The sequence below is a fragment of the Hypanus sabinus genome, chromosome 26 (genome assembly GCF_030144855.1).
Source record: "Hypanus sabinus isolate sHypSab1 chromosome 26, sHypSab1.hap1, whole genome shotgun sequence".
Taxonomy (NCBI): domain Eukaryota; kingdom Metazoa; phylum Chordata; class Chondrichthyes; order Myliobatiformes; family Dasyatidae; genus Hypanus; species Hypanus sabinus.
This window is the reverse complement of record NC_082731.1, coordinates 42,369,078-42,394,211: the sequence shown is the minus strand read 5'-3', so window position 1 is coordinate 42,394,211 and position 25,134 is coordinate 42,369,078. Positions and strand designations below refer to the sequence as shown.

The following is a 25,134-nucleotide window of genomic DNA, read 5'->3' as shown; positions in this document are numbered from 1 at the left end:
AAAGGTGGCAGGGAGGAGGTACAAGAGCCTGAAGACACACACTCAATGATTCAGGAACAGCTTCTTCCCCTCTGTCATCTGATTTCTGAATGGACATCAAACCTATGAATGAACACTACCTTAATATACAGACACACACGCCCCCCCCCCCCAATTATCTATACCCATATAAAGATCTATCCATCTGCATTATATTATATTATATATGTACTGTATATCTGGGTGGCAGAGTGAAGATACGTCTCTACCAAGTGAGGTGTAAGGTGCTCCTTCCCTCCGCTAGCCTGCAGGTCACCCTTGGGCAAGGTGTAGCACCTGCTTAGCCCCCTGATCAGGGTCATGTGAACCCATGGGAGCAGGTGGTGGATGGTCGTACGAGCAGCCGGTGCAGATCACAAGTCCTGATTATGTGACCACTGACCCCAGGCAGACAATCTCTGAGGAGTATTGATAATGGCTGGGGGTCACCCATCCTGTAAAGACACTGCCCAGAATAATCCAATGGCAAACCACTTCTGTAGCAAAAGATCATGGCCATGGAAAGACCATGGTCACCCACTTCATCACCATGATGATGATGGTGATGTTGAGAACATAGAACAATACAGCACAGTGAGGCCCTTCAGCCCACAATGTTGTGGCAACCCTTTAACTGACTTCAAGATTAATCTAACCCAACCCTCCCAGACATTTTTCTCTCATTCACGTCCCAGCGAATTACCTCAGTAGCAGTTCCCACATTCCTCGACACTGTCCAAACCTGCCAACCCACATCGAGAGTCCTGCTGGGACTGGACTCCCGTCACACCGCTGAGAGCCGATCGCAGGGGCTTGCTGGTGACACTTATTCCAGTGACAGCCAGCAAACCAGGGGGCTGGCCGTACCACTACTTACACTGACGTCCCAGTCCCTGTTCAGGTAGTAAATGCAGGTGACGCAGCGCCCGTCTCCGTTTGGATTGTCGATATGGCGAACGTATCCCGTCCCGTGTCCGGGGTAACAAGCTACCATGGCCTGTAGAGAGGAAAGAGTGTTAACCGCAAGGCCGAACCATCCACAGCAAAGCAAGAGTACAACGCAGTGGCGTCGAACGACAGCACGGTTAGCACAACTCTTTATAGCAACGACGACTCGGGTTCGGTAAGGCACTTGTACGTTTTCCCCGTGACCGCGTGGGTTAGGGTGAGTGAGTCGCTGGCACTCTGGCACGGGAAGTACGGCAAGACCCGGGGGCAGGAACCCTTTCCCTATTTGAACGGACAAGGACCCTGCACAGCTACCCAGCGATTGTAGTGTTTAACCCTTTCCCTACGAGATGAAGTGACTCTGCAGTTACTCAGTAACTAACCTTCACCAAGCTGAATCAACATGGTGCAGTGTTTAACCCTTACCCTGCTGAATGGCCCTGCAGTTATACAGATTAACCCTTTCTCTACCAAATTAACAATGTGCAGTTTCAGCGTTTAACCCTTAGCCTGATGAATGGCTCTGGTTATACAGATTAACCATTTCTGTACTAAATGAATGATTGCGCATAGTGTTTAACCCTTACCCTGCTGAATGGCTCCGTAATTATACAGATTAAATATTTCTTTACTAAGTGAGCAATGACTGTGCACAGTGTTTGACCCTTACCCTGCTGAACAGTTCTGGTGTCATACAGATTATCCCTTCCTCTACCAAATTACCAATAACAGTGTACAGGTACCCTGTGGTTAACCCTTTCCCTGCTGAATGCCTGCATAGTTATACATATTAACCCTTTCTCTACTAAATCTATAAAATAACTCTGTATTGTTACCCAGTGTTTCATCTTCTGCTGCTGAATGGCTGTGTAGTTATACAGATCAACCCTTTCTCTACTAAACGAGCAATGACTGTGCACAGTTACAGTGTCTAACTCTACAGTTCTATACTGTCGATTAACCCTTTCCCACTAAAAGAGCAATATTTGTGCATACATAGTAGTTAACCCTTATCCTGTTGAATAAGCAGACAATGTATAATTTAACATAGGGAAGCAGTCTGTGCTCCCTAGTCAGTCCCCCCTACCTCATCCATCTCACCTCTGGCAGACCCCTCCCCTGCAATTTCCTCATGCACAGTTCAACTGTCTGTTGAAACAAGTTGGCTGCTTGTGTCTCCAATGTGCCACCTTCTTGAATCTGAATTGAACTGAATTTCGGTTTATTGTCATTTAGAAACCACAACTGCAATGCAGTTTAAAAATGAGACAACGTTCCCCCGGAATGATATCACACAAGCACACGACAAAACGGACTACACCATAAAATCCACGTAACGTTTGGCAATCCCCAAATCCAGAGTCCGGAGAGGTCAGTAATCTGCCGGTAATTGGCCGGAATTCACGCTCCCTTCCCCATCGGGCAGGTACCAACTCCAGCCAAGAGAAGCGAGCTGCCACAGTGCCAGAGATGCAGTCAGCAGATACACTTCAGTCGGGGGGGGGGGGGGGGGGTGATGGACAGCGTTCGAGGCACCTAGCGCGCCGTGGAAACAAAACTCGTCCCACGCATCCCCTTCTCAGCTTAAAGCTATGCCCTCTTGGTGTCTGACATTCCAACCTTAGGGAAAAGGATTCTGAGGGAAATAGGATTCTAGCCTAACGAAGCCTCTCACAATATTCTACATCTCTCAGTCCAGAGGAAATATCCCAGGTTTGTCCAACCCCCTCATATACCCAGGCGGCAGTTTGAAAAACGACTCCAGCACCCTCCACGCGCTCCCTGTAAAGAGACGAGCGGAAATGCATACAATGTGCTGAGTGAGGGGTGGTGGGGTGCAGACAGACCTCCCCTCCAGGGAAGATGTGCTGAAAACAAGAGGGCACACGACTAAGATCAGGGACAAGAGATTTAAACTGGACAGCGGGGGCTCCTTCACACACAGGGGCCGGCCATATTTTGAACTGCCTTACACAGTTGTTATGAAATGTGGGTTACGGACCAAGTAAAAGATGGCTGCAGTCACTCAGCACTTCCGCGCAAGGGTTTATTCAAAAAAAAATCAGTAACAGCTCCAGAGTGAACTCCTGTCCGTCCCGATCCCTCTCTCCCTCTGACGTTTTTATTTAGGCACCACGAGATACAATCTTTAACTACCCACAAAGTTAACTAAGACTGCACACGAATCGGAGTTTACTATCTGCAGTGATGGCCTGGAAGACGTGCACCCTTCGGGAGCGGCCCAGTCCCTCGCTGATTTTGCCGAATGACGCGTCACGGGAGACTGAAACGGCCTGCTTTCGGAAGAGGCCGTCCTTCTCCCTGTTTTTTGAGGGGGAGAGCCCGTCGGACCCCAAGACGGAGGGCTCGGAGAAGCGACGCGGAAAATCGGAAGACTGGAACAGCGAATCTTCGGTCTCGGCATCCGTCGCAGGAGCGACGTCTCTCTCCCTCGGTGGGGGTAGAGAGCGGTCTGAGATACCAAAGTGCTGGGTTATGGACTTTGCATCAAGGTCCCCTTGTGGGGGGGCTTTGCTATTGCGTGCATGGTGAGTGGGGGGGGTGTCAGTGCTTCACCTGGTGCAAGTGGGGGGGGGAGGGAGGGAGGGTTGATGGTTCTGCTGGCACAAATGGGGTGGGGGGGGCTTCGTGGTTCGGACATTACAAACACTCATTCTCCAGGTTTTCTTGTTTCGTGGATGTCTGTGAAGAGCAAGAAATTCAGGTTGTATGTTGTACACATGCTGCACCCCGATTACAACACAGTTGCAATCACACTACAAAATAAACAGCGACCTTAAATACACTGTACTGCTGCCACACAAAAAAACAAATTTCATGACACGTGTGAGTGATGATAAACCTGATTCTGATCTGGGTCTCTATTGTGGACTGAGAGTGGGAAGGGGGCAGGGAGAGGGGGATCATGGTTGGGAAAAGGGGAAGGGAGCGGGGAGGGAGCGGGAAGCACCAGAGAGACATTCTGTAATGATCAATAAACTGATTGTTTGGAATCAAATGACCTTAGGACTGGGTGTGTCTGCGATCACACCAACATTCCCCGACCCCCCCGCCCCGACACTCCTTCTCTGACACCCTCGTCATTCCCAACATCTTTTGTTCCCGCCAGATTTGCAAACTCACTCTCTGCTCCACATTGACAAACATAGTCCTGTGCAAAAGTCTTAGGCATCCTCGCTACATATATGTGCCTAAAACTTTTGCACACTGTATATTCTTTATTTAAGAGTTGTTTTTTTTTTAAAACATATTGCATGTACTGCCGCAAAAGAACAAATTTCACAACATACGTCAGTGATGATAATTGAAGGGACCAGCTCGCTGGGCACCAAGGTTGGCAGAGACAAGTTAGGCCGAAGACTCTGTTTCTGTGTTGTACAACTTGACAACTGTCCAAGGGGCAGGGCAGGGAGAATTAATGCAGACCCAGCGAGCACTGCATCGCAAGGAAGGCCGTGGCCATTAATAATGAAGTGTTTGTCCCAGTAAGAGATGGTAAACAGCTGAATTATTCACACGACGGAATGTAAAAGGAGAAGAACAATTTTCCCCGCCTCCCAGTAAAGGCCTTGAAATCTGCCTGCACCAGCCTACAGATCTAGACTGTATCTATCAGTCTAGATACAGATCGGGACCGGCCTACCTCTAGTCTGGACACAGATCGGCACCGGCCTACCCCTAGTCTGGACACAGATCGGCACCGGCCTACCCCTAGTCTGGACACAGATCGGCACCGGCCTACCCCTAGTCTGGACACAGATCGGCACCGGCCTACCCCTAGTCTGGACACAGATCGGCACCGGCCTACCCCTAGTCTGGACACAGATCGGCACCGGCCTACCCCTAGTCTGGACACAGATCGGCACCGGCCTACCCCTAGTCCAGATGCAGATCTAGATTCAGATTGGCCTCAGAAACCAGTTCTGATTTTGGGCACCAGACTTTGCTGTTGCTACCAGCACACCCTTGAGAAAGCTCTCCCCCACAACTCCCAAGTAATACCATCAGTATCAATGGAGATCATTACTGTGAATCAAAAATGAACTGCAGACGCTGAATCCTGAAATATAAACAGAAACAGCAAGAAATGCATGAGGAGTGTATGAAGGGATCTCACGGAAACCAACCAATTATTGAACCAAGGTTCCCAACCTTTCTTATGCCGTGGACCCCTACCAGTAACCAAGGGGTCCATGGACCCCAGGTTGGGAACTTCTGGCCTGGACAAAGCGGATGTGGAGAAGATGTTTCCTATAGTTGGGGAGAGGAGGATCTAGGACCACAGTGCCCACCTAGACGTCCATCTAGAACAGAGATGAGGGTGGTGAATCTGTGAAACTCATTGCCACAGACGGCCAAGTCAGCAGGTATATTTAAAGCAGAGGTTGATTAGTCAGGGCACTAAAGGTTACAGGGAGAAGGCAGGAGAAGGGATTGAGAGGGATAAAGCGTCAGCCATGACGGAATGGCAGAGACTCGATGGGCCGAGTGGCCTAATTCAGCTCCTCTGTCACATGGAGACACTCACAGCATCTGTGGAGAGAGGATGTGCCAATTCCAGCATCTTGGGATTCTTTTTTTACTCTGGAGATAACTATTTCGGCCGATGACAATGTAACAGGCTGCCCCTGGCTAATGAAAGGGGCCCCATTTTTAATCTCTGCTTCCTGACTTCATGGGCACTCAGGCCACTTCTGCTTTTAGGTTCTCGAGTCGGAGGGAGGTGGAGGGGGTAAATATGGAGAAGGGGTGGTCGCTGTCCCCGAGACGTGGCACGGGGACGAGAAGGGGAACAGAAACCGCGTTTGGATCAGCAGCCGTACTGCGGACCTAACGCCTCGCAGAGAGCTCGTCCTGTCCGTCTGCTGCGAGGAACCGAAATTGGACTTCTGATCGCCCCGCGCGCTGAGATGCAGGGAAGAGCTTTCCTTGCACACTGTTCAGTCAGATCAAATCAAATGCCACACAGCACTGAAGCAGAACGAGGTAAATCAATAACTATGCAGAGTAAAGTGTAACAGCTACAGAGAACATGCAGATAACCATTAAAATGCAAGATCATCGAGAGGTACTGAATTGCTCACAGCCTGCTACATCGCTGGCATTTAGGGCAGCGATGATGGTCCTCCATCTCTGGCGGTGTTCAGGGCTTCCTTCATCGTGTCAGTAGCTTCCTCTCGGTTTTCACTCCTGTCAGTCACACAAGTAGAGACTCGGGAATACCGTCACACTCGGATGTGGGAGCAACCTTCACTGCTGTTTCCGTAATAATTTTTCTTTACAAGTCAGGGTTTGTTGGCCCTGAGCTGAACCCCCGAACCTGGAGGACCGGTGGGGCCACTCTTAGTCTGACCTCTACCCTTTGAACCTGCTTTTGGCATGGGCGACCCTACCAAGAGCTATAAAGCCCTGAACCCAGCCAACATAGCTCTCCAGGTCACTGAGGCACATGACAAGGTTGTGGTCCTCTTGCAGGAGATTGTGAGGCCAAGAGTCTGTCTTAAGAATCTGATAAGAGCGGGACGGAATCTGTCCTCGAGACTGGTGGGATGTGCTTTTTCTGCCCCATGGGAGAGCGGAGAATGCCTTGTCTGGATAAAGTGTTGGTGTTCTTTGGTTTACAGTTCATCCCAAGTTACAAAAGTATAACTTCTGGACACCTCCATATATACAAACTCCCAAAATATTACTAAATTCTGAAGTCTGACATAAGCACATACATTCCTACAAACAGCAGAAATAATTTCCACCCTTGTGCTATTTTCAGTAATTGTTCTTTATCGTCAGCCTTCTGTGCTTTCAGGCCATTCGGCCCACAATGTTGTGCAGACCTTCAACTTACTCAATAAGGTACAGTTACTATCAAAGTATGTACGCAGTATATAGCCCCGAGAGTCACTTTCCTCACAGACAGCCTCAAAACAAAGAGACACCATGAGAAACATCAAACACCCAGCCTGCAAAAAGAGAATAGATCACGCAAATGGCAAAAGAAACAAGTGAAAACACACAGAACATTAAATATTGAACCACAGAGTCCTTGAAACCGTCTAGGAACGTTCAGTTTAGGTCAGTTCAGTTCAATTTAGCGCGGTGTCATTTATTGACTGCAGGCCGCAGAGCCAGTCTGCCCTGATCGAAATCGCAATTTAAAAAAGTAACCAGAAGCACATAACATGAACTACACAGTTCATGTTAGTTCATGAACAGTTCTATCCATAATCAATGCAACCCTTCCCTCCTACACAGTCCATAACCCTCCATCTTTCTAACATCCACGAGCCTGTCTCAGTCTTTTAAATACCCTGAACGTATCAGCCTCTATCACCACCCCCGGCAGCCTGTACCACGCACCCACCCCTCTCTGACATTACCCCGAGACTTTCCTTCAAGCAGCTTTAAATACCTGGGGTCCACGTACCCCTCGGTTAAAGGCATAAAAAAGGTTGGGAACCGCTGCCTTAAAATGATTTCTTCAGAGAAAGCCACTGCCACCCTGGGGCTGGCTGTCCACTCCATGTTCCTGTCTTACACATCTCCCTCACTCCCAAGAGGAAAGCCCTAGATCACTCAAAGTTTCCTCAAAAAAAAAGAGGGACAAGGTAGTGATCTGATAGAGGGGTATAAGATGATGAGGGGCATTGATTTTGTGGGTAGCCAGAGGCTTTTTCCCAGGGCTGAAATGGCTAACATGAGGGGGCACAGTTTCAAGGTGCTTGGAATAGGTACAGAGGGGATGTCAGGGTAAGTTTTTCACACGGAGAGGGGTGGGTGCGTGGAATGCACTGCTGGTGGTGGAGGTGGTGGAATAGGGTTTTTTAAGAGCCTCTTAGACAGGTAGATGGAGTTTAGAACAATAGAGGGCTGTGCAGTAGGGAAATTCAAGGCAGTTTCTAGACTAGGTTAGATGGTCCGCACAACGTTGTGGGCCGAAGGGCCTGGAATGTGCTGTAGATTTCTATTATCTATGTTTTATGTAGTGTTGCAGTTCGCTGTGACAATGCCAGCGACCTGGATTCAATTCTGCCACTGTCTTTGCGTGGTTTGTATGTCCCGTCACTGTGAGGTTCCTCCCGAGTGCTCCACATTCCACCCACAATCCAAGGGTAGTCAGCTGATTGGTCACATGGGTGAACTGGGCTGGGACAGTCCGGTCAGTTACTGCGGCCAAAACGGGGGGGGGCGCACTTTACAGTGTTCAGAGGACTCTAGAGAGTGGTGGGTGCGTGGAGCACGCTACTGTGGGAGAGGCAGTTACGCTGGGGACATTTAAGAGGCTCTTACATTGGTACATCAATGAAAGAAAAATGGAAGGGAAGGATTAGATTTTTCTTAGAGTTGGTTAAAAGGACCCCATCATCCAGGTTATGCCTTGTTCTCATTGTTACCATCAGGGAGGAGGTAAAGGAGCCTGAAGGTACACACTTAACGATGCAGGAACAGCTTCTTCCCCTCTGCCATCCCATTCCTGAATGAACATTGAACCCATGAACACTACCTCAGTACTTATTTAACAATATCAATAATAAGATTCGCATTTTATTTTCTCTTATGTGTGGTACTGCTGCTACAAAGTTAGCAAACTTCACAACATGTGCCCCTGACATTAAACCTGACTCTGATTCAATATCACAGTATAACATTATGGGCCGAAGGGCCTCTACCGTTCTACGTTCTATAGTGCGTCCCTCCTCCGCTACCTAGTAACAGATTAAGACACAAGAGGCTACAGAGTCAAAGTCGTTCACTCAAGGTCTACGGGGAAAGCTGCATTTTTCGGATATTTGGCACAGGAATCCAGTCACATTGACATTGCACACGCAGAAAATCAAAGGACGACGTACGGGGATGGGTAAGGTTGATCTTAAGAGTAGGTTAAAGGGTCTGCACAACATCCTGGGCTGTGCTGTTCTACGTTCTGTAAGTACTATGGTCACTTTGCACTGAAATGTACTTCTTGTAATTGGCAAGAGGGCAAAGGTCGTTAACAGCATTGCAGGGAGCAGGGAGATCTTGGGATCCAAGTTCATAACACCATGAAAGTAGCCACACAGGTCGATAGGGTGGTAAGGCTCATGGAATGCTTGCTTTTATCAGTCAAGGCATTGAGTTCAAAACTCAGGAGGTTGTGATGCAACTTTATAAACTCTGGTTAGGCCACATCTGGAATATTGTGGACAGTTCTGGTTGCCCCACTATAGGAAGGATGTTGAGGGTTTGTAGAGGGTGCGGAAGAGGTTTAGCAGGATGCTGCCTGGTTTAGAGGACGTGTGCTGTCATGAGAGGCTGGGTAAACTTGGGCTGTTTTCTCTGGAACGCTGGAGGCTGAGGGTATTGGAGTATAAAAGTTGCATTATTTGCTGTGTAACCAAAACTATGTAGTCAGCTTGCTATGCATGTATCCAAAATGAAATCCTAGGAATGTAGAAGACAATGGTGTGTTAAAGGTAGCTAAAGAGATGTAGATTAGAACATTGGTCAGTTCTGAGTTTGCTATTTGCTATGCATGTACCCAATTTAGCAGGAGAATGAAATATTAAGAATGTAGAAGACAATGGTGTGTTAATGAAAGGTAGCTAAGAGATGTGGATTAGAACATGATTAAGTCAATGGGTAGAAACAATAGGGACAAGATGTACATGTGGTACATGTGGTACGCAACTATAGCAACTGGACCAGGAGATTGATATAAAAAATGCTGGGTCCGGGGATCAGTGGGCAATCAGCGACTAGCTCAATGATTGTCTCAGCTTTGATTTGCAAATTAAAGTTTAACCCTTCTGCGTCTGAGGCACGAAAAACCATGACAAAATTGGCGACCGCGACAGGACCAGAAAGAGACCCACGGAAAGGAAACGGCAAATTGGGGACGCTTCCCAGTCCTCTAGGGATCCCACAAGGCTAACAGAACAAAGGGTGCACTCAAACAAATGGTAAGCGCTTTTTGCGATAATTTAGACTACGAATTCTGTTGGCTTTGGTGAGGTCTTGGAGTCTCAGAAGTGTGGAACCACTGCCGAACGGTCTCTCCGGTCCAAAGAATCTGGCAGAATTGGGGGTTAACAGAGGAGGCTCAGAGGATTGATCAAGAACACTGCAGAGAGGGTAAGTACAAATAAGTTAATAAGAAATTAAGTTAAGAAGAAGTCCACGTGGTGTTGGTAAATCCCTGTGGGTACTGCTTCGTATGAAACAAAGGGCTGAACGGGCAGGGAAAGGAAAATAGAATAGAATTAGAGTAGAAAATCCTCGTGGATACCGCCTTAAGAGATAAGGGTCTGAACAGGCGGGGTGCAAAGAGAAAATCCCTGTGGGTACCGCTCTGGTTAGAGGTCTGCACGGGCAGAACAGAATAGGAAACAAGGAAAGTCCAAAATATAGTTTAAAGCGCTGGTAGATAGACAATAGACTAGGCATAGAATTAGAGTAAATAATATTATCCAGTAAACGAACTGTGAATCTCTGAAATACCTTAAAAAGAGAGAATAACATGACAGGTAGAGGAACGGCTGTAGAGATTCTGAGCAAAAAATTCCCGTTAGTTAAATATGAGATCACAAAAACTTCAGAAAAATGGGAAAAAGAACCAATAACCTGGTCACAAAGTGGCCAAGAGAAGGAACATTTGAAGTAAGTTTGTGCGAAGAAATGGAGGGACTAATTAAAAATTACAAACCAAAAGATAAATCTAAGAAGAGGGCAAAAAAGAGAACGAGAAATGGAAGTGCTAAAACTCTTCAGAACGGAGGGAGAAAGGCTGAGGAGGACAGGTAGAATATTAATTACAAGCGAGGAAGACACTCAGGTGCTGGAGAAACAGCCTGTTAGAGAGAGAGGAAGGTACAGTGAGAAGCTGGCTTCTGCTCTGTACCCGGATGCGAAAGTAACAGGAAAAACCCCCTCCCTATAATGAGGAAGGAACCCCTAAGCAATGCCCCTACTGACGGGGACAGTAAACATGCAGGGAGAAGTCCAAGTTTGGGATAATGAGGAGGGAAAAAACAATACGAGAAGGAAAAAGCAGCGATATGGAAGGAGATACAGGCAGAAAAGATGAAGATAGAACAGGCACAGAGAGAAATGGAAGAAGGGATTGAACGGATGAAATACTTGAGAGAGGAAAAGGAATATGAGGAGTATCGGTTATACTATAGAAATAAACAGACTAGAAAAGAAGGTGACTCATTGGAGGAGCAAGAGTTAAGTGGAGAGAGAGAGGATGTGAGAATTTGTGGGGAAGAGATGAGGCATTCAAGAAGAAGTGGAAAGAAAATAGGAGATGAGAGTCTTGGAGAAACACAAGAGAGAAGGGAATCAAGCACGAGTATGGATCATGAGGAGTCCCTGCCACAGGTGTACAGACACGGACAGGAAGAAATTAGAGGAGCAAGAGTTAAGTGGAGAGAGAGAGGATGCGAGAGTTTGTGGGGAAGAGATAGGAGGCAGAAGCCTAAAAGAGCAGAAGGAGGTGGTAGAGGAGCGACTTGCAGAAGTAGAGAGAGAGCCGGGTAAGTTACTGAGAGGGGATTGCCAGAAGAGATGCGAAAAATACTCCAGGGGCCAAACAAGTATTGAATTAAGACAGAAAGGAAGGACTCCACAAGGAGACCGAGGGAAGAAGAGAACCCCGGAGACATTTGTGTGGGAGGCAGTAAAGACATACCCTGAGACAGATGGGGAGTCAGGTGAGGAGGAGAGCCAGGGCAGGTGGGAAGAAGGAGGAAGAATGATGCCGTTGTTGGTTAAAGGATCAGGACAAGTGCAGTATATCCCTTGGGGATCCCAGGACCTAGAAAGGCTGAAAAACACTCTGTCCAATCTACATGAAGGAGCAGGGAAATGGATTGGAGCCTTTGAAGAAGAAACGGCGGGACGATTATTGGCTATGGGAGATTTGAAGGCACTATTGATAAGGTTGATGGGAACCTCCAAGTTTAACGAACTAATGGAAATGGCTGGCATAGTAAACTCGAACGACCCGAGAACTGATGGAGACGGGTTTGACAGAGTGAGGCAGAGGGTATGGCAGGCCCTCAGGAAGCTTTACCCACCCAAGGTGGACCCCAAAGCCTTAAAGGGGGATCCACTGGGAGACACTGAAAACCCAGCAGCCTATGTAGAAAACCAGTTGAAAAGGTGGAGACTGGAGACTGAGCAAGAGGTGGAGAATAGCTTATTTATGACCTCAATGTTCTGACATAGCATTTTGGATGCAATGCCTCCACAAGTAAAATCCAAACTGGAGGAAGTAGTTGGGCTAAAGTCAAAGACCCCACAAGAATTTAGAGACCACGTAGTCCATGCGGTTGAGAAATACCGGAAAGACAAACAAAGCTTGGCTGAGCAGCAGGAAGAGGTGCAAAGAAAGTTAATACAAATGCAGCTCGAAGAGCTCAAAAATAAGGAAAAAGAGAAAAGCAAAAAGATGCTGCCAGCAACCACCGGTCCGAGTACAGCCATCGAACTGGATGAAGCACTGCTATATGGAGGAACCGATCATACTGTAAGACAAGGGCTGGAAAACCCAATGCCAATAATCGTCTTTGGGGGAGCATTCCCACAAATGCCCTATCAGGAACAGACTAAATTCAAACAGCCCAGACAGGACTGTAAGTTCCAAGGAGGGGGACAGAGAAGCTATGGGCAGAGGGGACCAGTGAGGAAACAGGGGGAAAGAGAGGTTGAGAGATTGTGCTGGGGATGTAATCAGCCAGGTCACATGAAAAGAGATTGTCTGCTTACACCATGGCCTGACACACACCAGCAGGAACCGATAAGAAGGGAACTAAAGTTTAGCCAAGGACCAGCCCCCACAGGCCCAAGCGGACCTGTGAACCCCTATGAAAGGTATTAGGGGTGCCCCGAGAACTCGAGTGGGAAGGGACATTACCCAATAACAAGGGAGGCAGATGAGGAACCCATTATGTTAGAAGGGCAACTGACACCAATGATGATAGATACTGGAGCCACGTACACGTACAGCCACAGTATGCCATTCACCTTCCCATGTCAGGAAAGTTTATTAAGATGGTAGGGTTCTCGGGGAAAACACAGTTGACACAGTGCACGGCTCCAGTGCGGTTGAGAATGGGAAATAAAGGAATTGTTTTGCCGGTGCTAGTATTTAAAGGAACTCCGATTAATTTGTTAGGCAGAGATGCCTTATTGAAACTGGAATTAAAATTAGAATGCACCAGAAATGGGCTGAATGTGGAAAGAGCAGGGGCTCAATTGATAGTGCGAGAAGACAAGAAGGCTAATGTCTTTTGGATAGGGGACATCGCAGATCAGATTCAGGAAACCTGGGAAAAATGGAAAAAGGGCGTGCAGGCTATATTACCCAGGGCGGTAATGCCCAAATCTGAGCTACATTGTACAGTGATTTTTGACGAGACTCAGAACAGGGAGTTAGAGGAGAGATGGCACCTGGAGGCATGTACCCAGCAGCACCTGGAAGGGGAGACTGTGATAATTGAAAAGCAAGGGGCAGCTTTACAAGTTGAGTGGAACACCTTTTTAGAAAAATGGTACAGGATACCGGAGGCTGTGCCCCATGTAACGTTGTTGGTAAACAAGGGCTATCAGTCTAAAGACTTGGGACCCTTAGTTAAGAGCGTTGAAACCGTGACAGTGTGGAGGAAAATCATGCCAGAGGTGTGGATATCAGAAGATAACAATTGCATTAAAACAATGGTAAGTGTAGATATGGTAGGGACAGTGAGAGAGGTTGAAATAACTCCCCAACCACACCTGCCCTTGCTGGGAAAGGAAAGAGGCCAGCAGAAAGAAAGGTTAGATGAGTTGCCATCTATTCTGTGGTCACAGCATGACACAGACGTAGGGAAAATAAAAACAGCTAGTCCGGTGGAAATAAGGCTGAAAAGGGGAGCAATTCCACCCAGGAGACCACAATACCCTCTAAGACCAGAAGCAGAAGAGGGAATAGCATCGACAGTGCAGGGGTTGCTTGAAATAGGAGTGCTTAAAAGAACAAGCAGTCCATGCAATATCTCTTTGCTGCCGGTCTTATAAGCAGATAAACCTAAGTGGAGGTTGGTGCATGATTTGCGAGCGGTAAATGATGTGGTAGAGGACTGGCCAGCGGTAGTTCCCAACCCACACACGCTTTTGACTGACGTTCCGCCAGAAGCAAGTTACTTTTCAGTGATTGATTTGTGTTGGGTTTTCATCAGCACTCCTCTAGTCTCGCCGACCAGTGTCAGTATCTGTTTGCATTTACTTACAGAGGTGCCGCAAGGATTTAAACATTCACTACACGTTTTTAATCAGGTGTTGAAGGCAGACCTAGAGGGCATACCATTGGAAAGTACATTGTTACAGTATGTGGATAACCTGTTGATTTGCTCCCACAGTAAGGAACAGTGTGAGCAGGACACTGTAACTCTGTTAGAGAAGCTGGTGCACGGAGGACATAAAGTATCCAAAAAGAAATTGCAATTTTGCACGCAGCAAGTGGAATACTTAGGCAGGGTAATATCCAAGGGAGTGAAGGCGATAGCACCAGATCAGATTGAGGCAATAACTAAGGCCCCCAAACCCCAGACTGTAGGGCAGATGATGACGTTTTTGGGAATGGCAGGGTACAGCTTAGATTGGATAGGAGAATATGCTGAGATTGTGGCACCTTTGAGAAAGATAATGAAAGAAGCAGGACGTACAAATTTGAAGAACGGCTTACAGTGGAATGGAGAGGCGGAAATAGCTTTCAGTACTATTAAGCAGGAATTGCAGTCAGCACCAGCATTAGCTTTGCCTGACTACGAGAAGGTTTTTCATTTGTATGTATCTAACTGACAGGAGGGTTATGTCACAACGGTTCTAACACAGGAGACAGGCACAGGAAAAGCAAAGCAGCCGATAGCATACTACAGTACGAGACTAGATGAGGTGGCTCAGGGGTATCCACCCTGTTATCAGGGATTGGCGCCGCTGTACTATGCATATGAAAAGGCATCATCTGTAACCCTGGGCTATCCTGTGACTCTGTACACACACCACAAAGTAGCAGAATTGCTGGAAAGAGGTAAATTTGTGTTGACGCCAGCCAGGATAGCAGCGTATCAGATGCTATTGACATTTCCAGATATAACTATACAGAGATGCACTACCAGTAATATAGCCGATTTTGTCCCTTTAGGCTATGAAGGAGAACTCCATGATTGTGTAGGGAAGACGATGGCATTTGCCAAATTGAGATCAGATTTACGGTCAGAACCACTAGAGGTTGCAGATAAAAAGGTTCTGTTCGTAGATGGCTCTTGTTACAGGGATTATGATGGAAATCATGCAGGGTTCCCAGTAGTGCAGCAGGATCAGTCGAGCTATAAGATTATTAGGATGGAGTCCTGTCCCCAACCATGTTCCGCCCAACTAGTGGAAATCAAAGCCCTGACAGCTGCGTGTGAAACGATGGAAGGTGAGAAAGTAGACATCTATACTGATTCGGCATATGCCCATGGAGTATGCCATTTGTTCGGGGCAGTGTGGAAGCAGAGGGGTTTTAAAGAAAGTAATGGAGATCCCATACAACATTGTCAGCAAATTCTAGACTTAATAAAAGCCATAATGAAACCTAAAGCATTGGCTATAGTAAAATGTCAGGCACATAAATAGGGAAATGATGTAATAACAAAGGGAAATCAAGCTGTGGACGAGGCAGCCAGAAAAGCGTCTGGATTTACATCAGCTGTCATTGCCCCCCCCAGGTAAGCCTAACTCCAGAACCTGTGGTAGAGGACCTAATTGAAATACAAGGTAAGGCAACTTTGGCAGAACAGACAATGTGGAGATGAAGGGGGGCCAAGCAGAACCCAGAAGGCTTGTGGAGCATGGAAGACGGTTTGTTGGTAGCGCCCACCCCTCTCCTGACGTTTCTGATTTCAGAAGCGCATGGGATGGACCATTGTGCAAGGGGGGAAGTGATAAAGAAAATAAAGAAGGATGGTTTTTGGTCACCTTATTTACAGGCTTCAGTGGACTTTGTCTTGTCACAGTGCGAGGTATGCACACAGAATAATGTTCGAAAGGGAATTACAACCCCAATAGGCCACATTCCTGTACCTGAAGGACCATTTAAACATCTAGTGATCAATTACGTAGACATGGTAAAGACAGTGAGAGGGAAAAGATACATGCTGGTAGTAATTGATCGATTTAGCAGATGGGTGGAGGCGGTACCTTCAAGAGATCAAGGGGCAAAGACAGTGGTAAAATTTCTGACAAATGAAGTGATCCCAAGATTTGGAATACATACAGAAGTTAGCTCAGACAATGGTTCAGCTTTTATCCAGAAAGTGGTCAAAGTGGTACTACAGGCGCTGAGGATACCACCCTCATTTGGATGTGTATACCACCCTCAGTCGCAGGGCATGGTAGAGAGAATTAATGGAACCCTGAAAGCCAAACTAAACAGAATTTGTGCAGACACTAAACTTAATTGGGTCGATGCTTTACCGTTAGCATTGATGAGTTACCGCATGCAAACTAATCGAATAGCATGCCTGACACCGCATGAGATTGCTGCAGGCTGGGAAGCTATCATACCTGTGATAGGGGTAAGCAAAAATGTTGAATGGATAAACTATGTATACTACAATCAACAGAGATTCATCAACTACACCGATGATGCACTGGAGGCCTTAGGGCAACAGCTGGATGCAACTAGCAGGATGGCGTGGCAAAACAGACAGGTACTGGATTGGCTTTTGGCAGACAAATGGGGTGTGTGTGTAATGTTTGGAGAACAATGCAGCACTTTCATACCTAACAATACTAGCCCAGAAGGGTCTTTCACCAGAGCAATGAATAAATTAAAGAATCTGCGGACGGAGGTCAAACAGAATGCAGGGTTTGGACATCAGTTCTTTGATTGGTTGGAAAGTAGACTCGGAGGATGGGGAGCATGGCTGACTAAAATAGCAATAACTGTCAGTATTGTATTGTTGAGCTGTGCGCTTGTGCTGTGCTGTTTTCTTCCTTGTCTCAAATCTCTTGTAGTGCGTGCTGCAACCAAACAATTTCCGATGCTCGTGGCAATTACTGAAGCAAGCTTAGTGGAGAAAGAAACACCGAAAATGTATCGTTACAGCCTACAACACCTGCAGGATGAGCAAGAGCAAAACGACAGTGTGGGAGTAGATTGTAAGGGCTTCTGAGTCTTTTTCCCTGTCTCAGGTACAGAGGGACAGGTTTTTGGCTCAGCAGCCCAGGGTAACAGGGAGAGAATGCTTTGAGGTCTTGGTGCAGAAAATTATAGTTTAACCCGAGATTTGGGAATAAGTGCTTGAGTTTATTGGGGCTTTTGTGCACGGACTCTTAGTTTTCTTTCTCTGTGTGAGACCCTCTGAGTCTCAAAGGAGGGATATATTGGAGTGTAAAAGTTGCATTATTTGCTGTGTAACCAAAACTATGTAGTCAGCTTGCTATGCATGTATCCAAAATGAAATCCTAGGAATGTAGAAGACAATGGTGTGTTAAAGGTAGCTAAAGAGATGTAGATTAGAACATTGGTCAGTTCTGAGTTTGCTATTTGCTATGCATGTACCCAATTTAGCAGGAGAATGAAATATTAAGAATGTAGAAGACAATGGTGTGTTAATGAAAGGTAGCTAAGAGATGTGGATTAGAACATGATTAAGTCAATGGGTAGAAACAATAGTGTGTGATACACAACTATAGACCGATTGCATATGCTAATGCAACTAAACTAGGAGATTGCTATAAAACATGCTGTGTCCAAGGATCGGTGGGCAATCAGCGACTAGCTCAATGACTGTCTCAGCTTTGATTTGCAAATTAAAGTTTAACCCTTCTTGAAGAATCTTCTGCGTCTCCTGGTCATTTGTGAGGCACGAAAAACCACGACAAGGGGAGATCTGATCGAGGTTTACAAGAATATGACAGGCTCAGGTAGAGTAGGCAGTGAGTATCTGTTTCCCAGGGTTGAAATGTCTAATGCCAGAGGACATGCATTGAAGGTGAGAGGAGGTAGGTTCAAGGGAGATGTGAGGGGTGAGTTGCGGGTTGCACTGCCTGGTGTGGTGGCAAAGGCAAATACATCAGAGGCTTTTAAGAGATGTTTGGACAGGGACATGGATGTGAGGAAGATGGAGGGATATGGACATGGTGTAGGTAGGAGCGGTTTGATTTTGGGGTTTTTGTGATTTACTTTTTAAACTGGTTCAGCACAACACTGCGGGCCAAATGGCCTGCCCCTGTGCTGTACTCTCTGCTCTACAGTACATTAATTCTAATTGTGCTCTCTCGTTCACAAATCGTGCATAATGTATGTTTAACCTCTGTGAATAGGAGCGGAGGGGCCGTCGTTCTATCAGACGGTCGGAGGGCTGGACAAGAAGTTAACTTAGCGCCCGTCTTCCCTTCAGTACAAGTCTCGGAGTCTCTGAGCTCTGCAATGCCGTGCCACTGCAGGTTCGTTTTTCACTGCACCTGTGCCCACGCGTTCTTGTGCAGATGACAATAAACTTGACTTTGACCTTGCTCCTTCTGTTACCCATTTCACTGAGCAACAAGCTACATAGTTCTCTGCCACAATAATCGCTTGCTTGACCTGAGCAGGGGCCCTTTCTGACTCGTGCTCTGGAATGGCCCAAAATCCCTGCAGTTCGCTCCTCTGCAACCTCTCAAAACTTCTGACATTACCTCGATTCCTCCTCCTGTCAAACCGGACAACTCCACAGAAATTATACTCCTTTTGACGGATCTTTGCCCCTTCACTTAACCCAGGGGTCGGCAACGTTTACCACTGAAAGAGCCAATATGGACCCATTTCCCACAGAAAAGAAAACACTGGGAGCCACAAAATGAAATAACACTGCATACAACGGGTTTTTTTTGCCTTTATGCTATGTATAAACAAACTATAATGTGTTGCATTTATGAAATTGATGAACTCCTGCAGAGAAAACGAAATTACATTTCTGCATGCAACAAAAACATTTTGAACTCCGAAAAAAAGACGTTGGGTTGAAGGTTACTCCATAGGTAGCCTACCTTGGATCGAAGAATTAAAAGAATGCGCGCACTGGCGGGTGTCAGGCATTGGCAGTTGTGATGTATATTAATAGCGATAAAAAGCACGTTGTAGCAGTGTAGCGCTACACGCAGCGCTAAAATAAAGACTGCAGTCAAAGGTAACTTTATTCGAACTAAACAGCCTTGCTTTAAAGCCTCTCTCAACCCGTCCCCGTGGGCGCGGATGCTCCAAAAGACACGTACTCACAAACCCCCGTAGGCTATCTCCCTTAGTCGGAACGGTGGCTAATTGTGAGCCGGTTCGGATGTGCCAGGAAACGGTGTCTCCGCAAAGTTTTCATATTGTACAAGATCACCATAATCTTCAAATTTTGAATTACATTTCAAAAGCTAACAAGCCACGGGGAGCCGCATCACAGAGATCAAAGAGCCGCATGTGGCTCTGGAGCCGCAGGTTGCCGACCTCTGACTTAACCAATCCATATCCTCCTGTGCACTCCCCCCCCCCCCCCCCACATCCTCCTAGCGACCACACTGCCAGGGCCTTCACCCACTCCACATATAAAGTGCAGCACATAACACTGTAAGACACAGGAGCAAGAAGCAGGCCATTCAGGCCATCCTCTCTGCTCCACCATTCCATCATGGCTGACTTATTTCTCTCTCAACGATATTCCCTTGCCTTCTCCACCCATAACCTTTGATGCCCTGACTAATCAAGAACACGTCAACCTCTGCTTTAAATATAACTGAGGACCTGGCAACGAACTGCACATTCTCACCACCCTCTGGCTAACGGAGTTCATCCCCGTCCAGTCTAAAGGGACACGTTTGCACTCTGAGGCTGTGCACGCTGGTCCTAGACTCTACCAGCATTGGAGACATCCTCTCCACGTCCACTCTATCTAGTCCTTTCAACTAGATAGACTCCTGGATAGAAAAATAGGTTTTCTGTGTTTCTGACACTGCCAGAGGACTTTCATTGTTGCTTTAATGCCAGCGGCGGAACGGGAAACAAGTACTCGGACCAGAGGACACGGCCTCTGAATAGAGGAACGTCCACTTAGAACAGAGACGGGGAGGAATTCCTTTAGGCAGATGTGTTGAATCTGTGGAATTCATTGCCGCAGGCGGCTGTGGAGGTCAAATCATTGGGTATATTTAAGGCAGAGGTTGACAGTTTCTTGACTGGTCAGGGCATGAAGGGATACGGGGAGAAGGCAGGAGATCGGGGCTGAGAGAGAAAATGGATCAGCCATAATGGGATAGCAGAACAGACTTGACAGGCAGACTGACCCGAATCTCCTATGTCTTAAGGGACCAACGTGAAACATCAATGAAACCCGGCATGGGGACTATTGACAGACCAGTTCCCTCCGCAGGCGGTGAAGGCTGAGCGGGTTGGCACTTGGCCACATTTAACCCTGCGCTGTTCCACTGACCATCCACTACGAACTCTGACCTTCTGTAACACAGCGCAGTGGCACAGCAGCAACCGCATTGATTAACAGAGCCAGCAAACCCCCGACACGGGTTCAGTCCCTGCTTGGCGTGGCACCTTTGCAGCCTGCAACCAACGGATCACTTCCAGGGACTCTTTTCCCCATGTTCTCAACGTTTATTCATTATTACTATTTCTTTCCTTTTTGTACTCGCAGAGTCTGTGGTCTTTTGCGCGCTGGTTAGTCGCCGTCCGTGTGGACTTTCGATAAATCGACTGTGGTTCTTGGATTCATTGAGTGTGCCCGCAGGAACATGAAAATCTCAGGGTTGTACATGTACTTTGATGATAAAATTTACTTTGAACTTTGAAGGAGTTTGTATATTTTCCCCCCGGTACTGTGTGGGTTCCCTCCGGGAGCTCCAGTTCACCCCCGCAGTCCAAAAGGCGTACGGTTAGGGTTAGGTAAGTTGTGGGCACGCGAGGCTGCCCCAGCACACAGTTGGACTGTGTTTGTCACTGACTCAAACCACGAATTTTACTGCAACACACACAAAATGCTGGAGAAACTCAGCAGGCCAGGCAACATCAGTGGAAAACAGTTTCGTCCCGAAACAGCGACTGTTCGCTCTTTTCCCACAGGTGTTCCTCCAGCAATTTTGTGTGTCGTTGGGATTTCCAGCACGCAGATTTTCACTCACTTGTGGTAAATCTCACTGTATGCTTCAATCTACATGTGACTAATAAAGCTCATCTTTAAGATTTCTTTTAATCTTACGAATTAGGAAAATATTTACATTTCTAAGGGCACTTTGCAGACAATGCAATAACAGGAGAAAATCTGTTCTCGTCAGCAGGAAAGGGCAGGCAGAGATAAAATTTCAGGCACACGATATGAGTAAGCGATCTGGGGAGAAGTTTCCTTCTTACACAGAGAGGGACAATGATCGGCAGTGCAGTAGTGGCTGGTGTGGGGGGGGGGGGGGGAAGGCCTCGTTCTTGTGCAGAGGGAAGATTATCAGCAGTGCGAGGCCTGGTGTAGCGTCAGTCAGAGAACCCACTTCCAGAAGAACCAGGGGTGACCTCACTGAAACCTATCCAAGGCTGAAAGGCCTCGGCAGAGTGGGTGTGGAGAAGACGTTTCCTCTATGGTGGGGGGGGAAGTCCAGGACCAGAGGCCAAAGACTCAGCAAAGAGGGCCGCCCTTTCAGAATAGAGATGAGGGGTAATTCCTTTAGACAGAGAGTGGTGAATCTGTGGAATTCGTTACCACAGATGGATACGGAGGCCAAGTCCAGAGGTTGACAGATTCTTCATTGGTCAGGGCATGAAGGGATAAGGGGATAGGGGCTGAGAGGAAAATGGATCAGGCATGTTGAAAGGATGGAGCAGACTCGATGGGCCAAATGGCCTAATTCTGCCCCTATATCTTGTCTGAAACAGATGGGGACCAGAGGGCAGACAACGTACAGAGCTGTGGGGATTGACCGAGAGAATGTGAGATCGGGAGCCGCAATGGACTTGACAGTCCTTCCTCACCGCGTTTTTAAACTAAAAGCACAGTTCCTATCATAGGATGGGAAATTCCAGCGCCAATGTATGAACAGCAATAAGCACAGATGACAAACATGCCGGTCTGTGTCAGGAACATGAGGGAATATTATTGTCCCACGGGATACCTGGCCTCCAAGAGGGTCACAACCGTGTTGGAGGGTTTGGAGGCTTGTGAGCCTCAATGACCCAGAGAGTGACGTTGGCTGGAGTCAGGGCCTTGTGCTTTGGCTCTTGATAGGGTCACCCATGCCCAACAGGTCAAAGGGTAGAGGCCAGACCGAGAGTAGTCCAGCCAGGTTCGGGGGTTCGGCTCAGGGCCAACAACCCCGACTGGTCAAACAAATCCTGCTCGGAAACAGCAGTGAAGAATCCTCCATCTGTGTGTAACGGGATGCACAGAGAGAGATGGGAGACCTTCACTGCTGCCCTCAACGCCAGCGGTGTGACAGGACATAAGCAGAGAACGTCTGTTTCCCCCCTACCGGTGTTGGGGGCGGGGCAGACCTCGAGGAGGGGGACGCAGCCTAATCTGGAGTGGAATCTGACAGCTTGGCACTCCCTCCATACGACACTGACAATACATCCACGCTCGAGGAACAGCAGAGGTGGGCAGGGGCAGGCAGGGTGAGCATCTCAATACACACAACTATTAAGACTGGATAAGAAACACAACTGGGGTGGGGTGGGAGGCCACTCAGCCCTTCTAGAGTGCCCTCCCTTTCAGTAGGCTCATGGGCAATTTATGCTGAGCTCAGCTCCCCCCCAGCCCTCGTTCCCTGACCTTCCACCTTAAATACATAACGTTCAACAGTCCATGACAGATGCAGGCCATTCGGCCCACAAGGCTGGTGCTGAGTACAATGCAGAGCTAAACCCATCCTAGCCTGCCACACCAGCCCATCAGCAGCAAAACTGAGCGTCCACCTAACAAGAATCGGAATTGCATCTGTGTCCGCCATTAACACTGGCACCCACAACCTGGGGGGGGAGAGAGGGGGGGAGAGAGGGGGGGGGAGAGGGGGGGGGAGAGGGGGGGGAGAGGGGGGGGGAGAGAGGGGGGGAGAGAGGGGGGGAGAGAGGGGGGGAGAGAGGGGGGGAGAGAGGGGGGGAGAGAGGGGGGGAGAGAGGGGGGGAGAGAGGGGGGGGAGAGGGAATTAAAGATGCAGAGAGAGTGCGGGGTTGAGTGTGGAATTGAGACAGGAATGATCCCATTTCCATTGCCCTGCCTGTGAGGAGTTTGTACGCTCTCCCTTTGACTGTGTGGGTTTCCTCCCACAGTCCAAAGACGTATTGGCTAGTAGGTTAAATGTTGTAAATTGTTCCGTAATTAGTCAGGGGTTAAATCGGGGGGGGGGGGGGGGGGAGAGCATGGTCAAAGGGCCTGATTCACACTATATCCTGATGGATAACGGGGAGTGGGGGGGGGGGGAAGAGACTCACCTTTGTCCGCCCGTTGATCCCGTAATTGCCCAGCCGCCCGGAGCTGTAGATGATCAGCTCATCGATCCTGGCCATCAGCTCCCCGATGCTCGTGCAGTCGGGCTCCGTGCCCTCCACCCAGGCAATCTTGTCGCCCCGGATGCTGCGGGTGGGCACGCTGAGGGGACTGACCACCCGGCCGTCCATCAGGGTCCCGTTGCGGTGCAGGGAGAGCACCTCCAGTAGGACTTTACCCCCCAGCACTGCCCCCAGGAAGTTGTCCTTGACGCAGATGCCGTAGCTGTTCATGCAGGGCACGACGTACTTGTTGACCAGCTCCAGGGTCTGCCACCGTAGCCGCGCCCCCTCATCCTGGCCCTCCAGCAGCCCCTCCGCCTTCCTCCTCTTGCAGGCCGCCACGGCGTCGCTGTGCCCGTTCGCCAGCCTGCCGCTGCCCCCGCCTTCCCCGTTCTCCAGCCTCCTCCGCTTGAGCTGGGCGCCCCGCCTCCCCCTGCCAGGGGGCAGGCACCGGGCCAGGGGTCTCCCCACCGCCCGAGGCCTGCCGGGTAGGAGGGAGGGTGCCCAGCGGGTCCAGGGTGAGCAGGAGGTCGCCGGGCAGGTAGCAGTCCGGGTGGCACCTCCTCGAACCTCCGCTGCCAGGCGCAGTGCCCACTGTCGGTGAGTCCTGGGATGCGACCAACTGGAAGGCAGCTGATGCAGCAAACCGATTGCCAAGCGATACTGAAGCCAATCGGGCGCCAGATGTAACCAACTGGGTGTCAGCAGATGTAACCAGCTGTGTGCCAGGCGATACTGTAACCAGCTGGGTGCCAGGCGATACCATAACCAACTGGGTGTCAGCAGATGTAACCAGCTGTGTGCCAGGCGATACTGTAACCAGCTGGGTGCCAGGCGATACCATAACCAACTGGGTGTCAGCAGATGTAACCAGCTGGGTGCCAGGCGATACTGTAGCCAGCTGGGCGGATACAATGTCTCTGCCCGCTTCGCTCCTCTTGCCACCCTCCGCCGGGCACAGCAGCTGGCAGGGCGGGCTGCAGCCAGCCACCGGCTCGCCTCCGAAGCCCTCCAGCCCCATGCGGGCACCTTGCGGGGCGGCCGATCCCCGGAGCGGGGGCGGCGGCGGGCGGCGAGCGGGGCGAGGGGCGCCGGCGTGCGCCGACCTCAGGCACTGGCACGGCGGATCCGCCATCTCGGCTCACGTCCCCGGGCCATGACTCGCCACGGTCCCGATCGCCCCGAGGCGGCCGCGCCTCCTCATTCCCCCAAACTTGGCCCGCCGCGCTGTATCATTTCCTGCCGGGAAACAAACGCACTCAAGCGAAACGCCAGCGGAGCGAGAAGGAGAGAGACTTCCCGGCGAATTGCAAACGTCCGCGATCTCCCGGGCGCTGCATTTAACTGGATGCATAGACGCCGAGTTGCATTGAGCGCAGGACGAGCCCAGGAACCCGCCACCTTTTCTCCATCAGCCCTTGTGTCAATTACACGTGCACACCCGCACCACGTGACCCGGTAAACACACCGAGCCCCGGCACCACCGCGGCGCCGCCGGCAGAGGGCGGCGGCGGGCGCTCTCTTAAAGGCGCAGGCACCACTCACACAGACACCCGCCGGCAGAGGGCGGCAGCGGGCGCTCCCTTAAAGGCGCAGGCACCACTCACACAGACGCCCGCCGGCAGCGGGCGCTCCCTAAA

The 25,134-nt window shown here is 49.1% G+C and overlaps 1 protein-coding gene across 1 annotated transcript in view; it reads right to left on the bottom strand.

The window, feature by feature from the left end:
- Nucleotides 1–24,652, bottom strand: part of LOC132381755 (prolyl hydroxylase EGLN2-like) — a 50,332-nt gene extending 25,680 nt beyond the window's left edge. Inside the window, exons 1-3 of the mRNA XM_059951327.1 lie at nucleotides 24,640–24,652; nucleotides 23,438–24,600; nucleotides 896–1,015 (exon numbers count right to left, since the gene is read on the bottom strand). Of these exons, the coding sequence (XP_059807310.1) occupies nucleotides 896–1,015; nucleotides 23,438–24,600; nucleotides 24,640–24,652 (1,296 nt within the window). The remainder of the gene's footprint in view (nucleotides 1–895; nucleotides 1,016–23,437; nucleotides 24,601–24,639) is intronic.
- Nucleotides 24,653–25,134: the final 482 nt, after the last annotated feature.